Source organism: Electrophorus electricus, chromosome 4, assembly GCF_041902795.1.
Source record: "Electrophorus electricus isolate QZ-2024a chromosome 4, ASM4190279v1, whole genome shotgun sequence".
Lineage (NCBI taxonomy): Eukaryota > Metazoa > Chordata > Actinopteri > Gymnotiformes > Gymnotidae > Electrophorus > Electrophorus electricus.
In genome coordinates this window covers 25,191,203-25,198,247 of record NC_137500.1, presented here as the reverse complement: position 1 = coordinate 25,198,247, position 7,045 = coordinate 25,191,203, and the positions used below count along the sequence as shown (strand labels likewise).

The window sequence follows — 7,045 nt, the reverse complement described above, 5'->3', positions numbered from 1 at the left end:
GAAATGCATATGCATATACTTTACAGTATTCCACAGAGTACTGTGGTTTCTCTATGATTTCACAAAAGATTTCCAATATCCTATTAACTGGTACCAAATTGAGAACAGGTGGTTATATTCATCCCATAATTAAAAATAATTTGATTGTGGAGTAATAACTGAAATAACAACTATATTTTTTCCAACTCATGTTTTAATTCTGTTGGTCTTTTGTATGTAGGTATTTGTAGTATGGACCTCTTTGTTGTGGCAAACAGAAAATCACTTCAGTGTTACATACTCATAGAACTGCTCGTGCCCAGTGACATGCCCACATACTCAGGCAGTCCTCTTGGTTGACAGAATAATTCACTTACTTGCTGCACCTAGAAAGCCCCACTACTGCATTGAGGAATTTCCATTTAACCCCACAGAGGTTAATTACTAGCTGATGAGATGAATTAGGCATGTTAGAGAAAATGATGGGCAGTATTTCAATTTTAAAAAAGTTATGCCTTAATTTATTAGATTATTTGAAATGTTAAGATACATTTCTACCCTTTGAGTTTAGAAATGAAGACGAATGATATAATTCCCGACTTTATTAGAATACAGGATCTGTTAATAGATAAGTTAGCTAGATGCTGACACTACGATAAAGTCATAAGTCTGCAAAGTCATTTTCTTAACTCAGAAACTTACTTCATGGCATTCAATCTGAATTATATTTCGCAAAAAAAATTAAGAACAAGGATTCTTACGCCTGATGTGACTTAAAATGTTTACTCTGTCCTGATTTTAAATAAGTATAAATACATACAAACCTTTAAATCAGTTACAAAGAAAAAAAATATATAGCAGGACGTTTTTGTACAGAAGCCCTTCATCGGTTGTGCAAAGTGCTTCATATATATTTAATGTGTACTTAGAGGGGACAAAAAGAAAATGGTTGACCTAAACAACTCTTCGCAAAGCATGTCAAAGAAACATGAAGTCTCTGTGCTCGGCATTTTTCTCATTTATTCCTGTAATAATCTCTGTGTCTGTCTGAAGGACCAAAAGCACTAGATCGAGAGCTCTCCTCCAAGTCTCAAACTTTACTGTCATATTATCATACACTCCCACCATTTCACTTTCTCTCTCCAACATCCTCTTCCCTTCAGTCCCTCTGTCTCCCTGTGCCATACCCATGTAGATGTCTTTTTTCAGGGGAGCCCCTGGCAACTCTCTTAGTTGTTGGGCTATGTATGTGCATGCTTGCGCTTTGGTCACAGTCTGACCACAGTTCACCAACAGAGTGGAAATATAGTCCATCCAGCCATCTGCCATCAGCTGCAGAACCACCTGTTCATACGCTGCTGCCAGTCTTGACTCTTCTGTCTGTATGCCTTTTGAAGGCTCGTCTCCTCTTCCCTGCTTCTCAGGCCTGCTTTTGCTCATGTGTTTGTGGAGCTGATGAATGCACAACCGTTCGGTGTCACCTGCACCAGGCAACAGCTTTCCATCTTTGAGAGCATGATGCACCCGATAAGCACAGCCCCAGAACCGATCTTCCAGGCTCTGGAGCTTGGCATGTACTGAACTAGCAAGGACCGCCGTGGCTAGTGTCATACCGCAGGCATCGATGCTCACCACTGCCATCTGGGCCTTCCCTGTCCCGTGATATTCTCTCAGCACATTCACTCGGACTCCAGCACCCACACATCGCTCACTGAGCTGTGTGACATACGAGATGGGAACAGCTCCTGTACTCATGGCAAAGGCTTTCAAAATGGCTGCCCTTGCATGCTCAATAACCAGGATGTTGTGGCTGAGGCAGTGATCTTTTAGCTGCTGGGTGACCACTCCACTCACAAGAAGAATGTCGATACTGAGGTTCAGTACTATTCTCAATGCTTGGTCTTCCCACTTCTTCTCGTGACTGACTCTGGTCAAGTTAGAGTGATCACAAAAGTATGTGACATTTTTAGGCCTGTTAAAACCTACATGAGTGTACTGTTTACTCAGATCACCATTCACAAGGCCAATTGTTAATGCCCGATCTTCAAAATGTTTAGCTACTATTGCCTGCTCAGTGGACAACAATACAACATACCCACTGAAAACACAGGAATTCTCCTCAGACAGTCCGGGCAATGGGCATGTCGCCAACCTATCAACATCCAACACTGTGCAGCTTTGATCTCCAGGCCTGTGTCTGTACTGAATCCTGCTAGCCTCAATCACTAAATTCATGGACATCTCACATCCATGGTTAACAGCGTCAGCCAGCTGAACTAGGTCAAAATCTTTTGAATCTTGCGTGTTAAAGGTTGCCATTGTTTGTGTCTCCTCTGCCTCTCTGCTGTCACTTGACTGAAAATGTCTGCTGTGTTTGAGATTTATTCTGCACTTTGGCCGAAGCTCCTCTTTAATGGAACAAAGTTTAAGTTCTTCATTCAGGGTCTTGACAGTGTCCTGAGTTGTTTCCTTCACACCTGCAGATACGGAAGGTTCTGCAGGTAAGCCAAAAGCAGTAGTCATACAATCACTCTTGCTCAGCTGCCTCTTCCTCAGTCTCTGTAAAGCAGTCATGCAGACCACCTCCACAGTCACTGCACTACACCTACAGGCCTCCATGCACAGTTCCAGGCCTTTGGACATGCCGGCCATTATATGTGGAATGGAAATGCCTTTGTGAAGGCACTCCAGGGCCACCCTGCTCCAGATACCAGTCAGGAAAAGCAGTGAGGCTGTGCCTGAGTGTAGCACCTCCTGCTGGGTCCGAGTGGTCTCGTGTAGCAGTTGCCCCACAGAGTTGGTGAGCTCTAGCTGTTCCAGTAAACGATAACATGAGCAGACCAGTGCTGAGTCCCCACTCGCCTCATCTTGGATTAGTTTGTAGCATTTGTTGGGGCCCAGAAAAGAATGAGTGGAGGCAGACATGACTTCTAGCTGCTGGAGCCCAAGATGGCGACCCTGGTTTATTGCTGCGGATCCCAGTAGTGACATCTGTGAAGCAGAGACACGAAAGGGGAGATTCAGAGTTGTAGTGATGCAGCTGCTTGCATTGACATTGATAGTATCTAAAATACTATAGTTTTTAAATTAAAGAGCTTCTTCATCTTCAAATGTTCCATAAACCCCAATGATTTGAGGACTTGACAGCTACTTAGTACACATTTTAATGCAAACTAGTTATAAACTATGTTTATGAATAGATACAATTCTTGCTGATAAGAGCGTCTTAAAATAAAATTATGTAGCCTAATTGTCTTTGAAACGGAAACCTCGATGACACAGGCAGCAAGCCAATCATGAAAATCAAATCCGAGTACTGAGTAACTGTTATAATAAGAATGGCGACCTGGTCTTAGATAAGCATTTCTTAAAAAACAGTAATAAAAAAAAACTGTTGTCCGTGGATTTCTTAGCTAGTCAGCTAGCTAGCCAGCTAACTAGAAATCTGGCTAACACTTTTTAGCACGTTATCAAACACATTAGCACGTTTGCACGTTCAAAACCGTCAAAACTTACAAAAGACCATGTACAATATCAATTACGTTTTAGACTTCTATAAATGAAGATTGAAATATAGCCACTGTTGAGATACCTTCAACACTGCCTGCAACACAAACCTCCACAATGACGTCCAAAACTTTTGCATCCTTGGAAGCATGCGCATTGCAGAAAGGTACCGAATACTTGTTACTAAGAGACAGAGTCTAAACGAACAACGGCCACTCACGTGATAGCTACATGCACCACCCACATACTTCCTATTGGATTGCTGTTTCGTTTGGACACCTAGACCTGCTTTCTATTTAAGAATTCTGTTGTCAGTCTATGGTTGACCATGCCCTTTAAAAAGATGTCCCACCCCTTCGGGTAACGTTTACTAACATAGTTAACGCTAGCCACCTAAACAACTGTACATTTACCTTTTGTTTATTTAACAAAAATAATTTGGATATTTCAGGTCTATGATGGTAAGAATTACTATACTGTTTACTGAAAAACACAATATAGCTACGTTATGCAACATTTTTTTTTCCAATCGAATAACCTGAAACCTGTCAAATGTTAGCTATAAAGTTAGCTAGCTATGAAGCTAACTAAAGACTGTTATGGTAACCAAGTTTTACTACACGCTACCTAGCGTTAGGTAGATCGTTATTTAGCGTTAGCTACCTAGCCAAACATTGAAAGTGACTAAAGTTAAAAAACTACCGTTATTTGTTTGTATAATATAATATTACAAAGACATTCTCTCTGAAAGTATGAAATTATAGCTAATTCGCTTAATTTTATTTCACTAACATGTAAGCTGTTGTAGTGGCTAGTAGTTCACGAGGCAAACATTAACAGAATTTGCTAACCTTTCCTTGGCGAAGATTGAAGAACGAATCTGACCGTAAACTACCTAGTTAACCTATCTTAGCAAATATAACGTCCACAACTAGCCAGCTAATTACTTCACTTAGCTTGTGTTGACCGAGTTATTTTAACATCAACCGCTGAAGCATTCACAAATCTGATAATCCCAACACTTACCGTTAAAATTGTTGGCAATGGAGTCTCTGAGGCTTATTTTCTAAAATACATTGGCTATCTAGGTAATTTATTGGTTTAAATGGACTTTGCTCTTACACTCTGCTATGATTTATTAGGAAACCAGTAGCTATCAATGTAACTAACTTCTGATTGTTGTGGTCTATACTTGTATTCCAACATTCTAGTGATCACAAATTTGTATACACAAGTATTGTAAAACATGAATTCCCTGCCACTTGCAAGAAAACTTAAGACAGCGTACTCATCCCTTTATGTTTTATACAGGCTTCTAGCTTCAGAAAACCCAGTGCAACCTTAAACCAACGGAAAAAAGCGGGTCCCAAACCTGACCTGACAGAGGAACAAAAGCAGGAGATCCGGGAGGCATTTGATCTTTTTGACACTGATGGTTCAGGTACTATAGACGTTAAGGAGCTTAAGGTAAGAGAAACAATTGGAGGTGTGAAATGATTCTTGGAATTGATGCCCCTTTAATTCTAGATTGATATCCAGCCATAACGTTTTCATATGCTCACATTAGAAATGGCTTTGTACCTACATTCATTGGCCACTTTATTTAGTACACCAATCATATAGATAGATTTTTTAAGTGCACAATTGCAGCATTTAGCCTGTTGGCACAAGCAATTTGTAAACCTGTATGTATTGGCACACATTTTGTCAGCCACCCCAATTCAATACTGGTCAATTTCTGACCACAAGACCACTGCTGACTGGATATTGTTTGGGTGGCAGAAGCAAGGGTGTGAGTGATATAAACTATTAAGTTTATTAGGCAGTGACCTTATCTTTTCAGTTTGTACCACATTTATGTATTTACTTTGGCAAAATCATGATGTATAATTTAAACACATGTCTAATCTGGTATAAGAAAAGCTTTGTTTAATTTGAAAATTGCTACTTAATATCTGTAAAAAAAACAAAAGCCTGGGTAGATCAGGACACCATGACTTCTACTTGTCAGTCCTGAACTCCTGAGGTGAACAATTGTGTAAACCCTTGAATTTAGTTCTTGGACTTGCAATCATAAAGCATGAGACCATGGAGAGAGAATATTTCACACAAAAGAACTAGTGGGACAATCCTTGATTGTGCGTTATTTTGTGAAACAGTAAAATCTCTTTATTTTCTACTTCATTGATTATTATTTAGTGTTCAGCAATTGTCTTTTTTCTGTAAGGTTGCTATGCGAGCTCTTGGATTTGAGCCAAAGAAGGAGGAGATAAAGAAGATGATTGCTGACATTGATAAAGAAGGCTCGGGCACAATTGACTTCAATGATTTTCTTTCCATGATGACACAGAAAATGGTGCATTTTCTAAGTAGTCAAAGAATAATATATGAATAACTTCTCTCATATGTAGTATAGGTAACGATATTTAAAACATGACAAAAGATGCATTAAACAATATGAGCATGTAATTCTGATATGTATACATATAAGAAAGACCCTGTTTGTTGTGTAGTAGTTACCCTTTGTTTATATTATGTATGTACTAGATAACAGGACAATCTTCTCTGAGAGTCTCCACCATTCTCATTTTCATTAATTTCCAATACAGAGTGAAAAAGACTCAAAAGAAGAAATTCTGAAAGCCTTCAGGTTGTTTGATGACGATGGAACAGGCAAAATTTCATTCAAAAATCTGAAACGAGTTGCAAAAGAGCTTGGGGAGAACCTCACAGATGAGGAATTACAGGTGGGTTTGGTCATATAAAATAACCCTTAAATATTATTGAAGAATAATATGTATATGAAAACGGACAATTTCCTCACTTGAGTGTTCAACTACATGATACTGTTGATGCAAAAAAGCAGACTTTGTCTGTAGTGTACTGATTCAGTACCCTCGGGATTCTGTTTGATTAGCTAATTTTGACTGAAGAACAAGAGCAAACCAAGAGCAAACAGCTGATAGTATCAGGGTAATTTTTTTGTTTGTTTTGTTAAACATCAATTAAATATGCATTTCCTCTTTTGCAGGAAATGATTGATGAGGCAGACAGAGATGGAGATGGAGAAATCAATGAACAGGAATTCTTACGGATAATGAAAAAGACAAACCTGTACTAAACTCTAATTCTGTTCTCGCTTTTCATTTTTGATCTCATTCTTATTTGATATTTCTTATTCAATATGGCAGCAGGCTGAAACATCTTAAATTTTCTCTATTTTGGAGCATTTTTGAAGATATAATTTTATCATAAAATTATTTAATCTATACACATTTTGTACAATATTGACTACAAAAATTAAAAATATCTTTGCCCAAACTACATTTTTGCTTTGCTCAGATGTTTATAGGAATTTAGTTAAATAAAACATTTTTAAAATGAGGGGAGGTAAATTGAACCCTTTACTAATTTTTGTTTGTTTTTTAGTTTAGTTTTGTTTTGTTTTTTTTTCTGTAGGGGGCAACCTAACAACTGATTAGTCTTACCCATGCATGTAAAACTTTTGAGCCATTATCAAACCATCTCCAACTCACTTTTGGAGATGTCAGACATGGCT

General features: G+C 38.6%; 2 protein-coding genes across 5 annotated transcripts; one reads left to right on the top strand and one right to left on the bottom strand.

Moving 5' to 3' along the window:
- Positions 1-568: 568 nt before the first annotated feature.
- On the bottom strand, positions 569-4,781 carry bbs12 (Bardet-Biedl syndrome 12). Of its 3 annotated transcripts, none has more exons than XM_081712900.1 (2): positions 4,513-4,781; positions 569-2,970 (listed from the first exon to the last, which is right to left on the bottom strand). In XM_081712900.1, exon 2 carries the CDS (start codon positions 2,968-2,970, stop codon positions 958-960), a length of 2,013 nt encoding a protein of 670 aa, XP_081569026.1. In that variant the 5' UTR covers positions 4,513-4,781; the 3' UTR covers positions 569-957. The 3 variants fall into 3 exon arrangements, with proteins under 3 accessions (XP_081569026.1, XP_026865442.3, XP_035379414.2); XM_027009641.3 differs by lacking the exon at positions 4,513-4,781 and adding an exon at positions 3,572-3,762; XM_035523521.2 differs by lacking the exon at positions 4,513-4,781 and adding an exon at positions 3,597-3,688.
- Positions 3,800-6,812, top strand: cetn4 (centrin 4). 2 transcript variants are annotated; one of them, XM_027009656.3, is made up of 5 exons: positions 3,800-3,947; positions 4,798-4,953; positions 5,714-5,842; positions 6,096-6,233; positions 6,518-6,812. In XM_027009656.3, exons 1-5 carry the CDS (start codon positions 3,942-3,944, stop codon positions 6,605-6,607), a joined length of 519 nt encoding a protein of 172 aa, XP_026865457.1. In that variant the 5' UTR covers positions 3,800-3,941; the 3' UTR covers positions 6,608-6,812. The 2 variants fall into 2 exon arrangements, with proteins under 2 accessions (XP_026865457.1, XP_081569027.1); XM_081712901.1 differs by lacking the exon at positions 3,800-3,947 and adding an exon at positions 4,558-4,574.
- The last annotated feature ends 233 nt before the right edge of the window (positions 6,813-7,045 follow it).

Coding starts and splice junctions, on each gene's coding strand:
- bbs12 (XM_027009641.3), bottom strand. CDS start 3,643: ATGCGCATGCTTCCAAGGATGCAAAAGTTTTGGACGTCATTGTGGAGG. Junction 2,971..3,571: donor TGTTGCAGGCAGTGTTGAAG/GTATCTCAACAG, acceptor TCTGCTTCACAG/ATGTCACTACTGGGATCCGC.
- cetn4 (XM_027009656.3), top strand. Junction 4,954..5,713: donor TAGACGTTAAGGAGCTTAAG/GTAAGAGAAACA, acceptor TTTTTCTGTAAG/GTTGCTATGCGAGCTCTTGG. Junction 5,843..6,095: donor CCATGATGACACAGAAAATG/GTGCATTTTCTA, acceptor TTTCCAATACAG/AGTGAAAAAGACTCAAAAGA.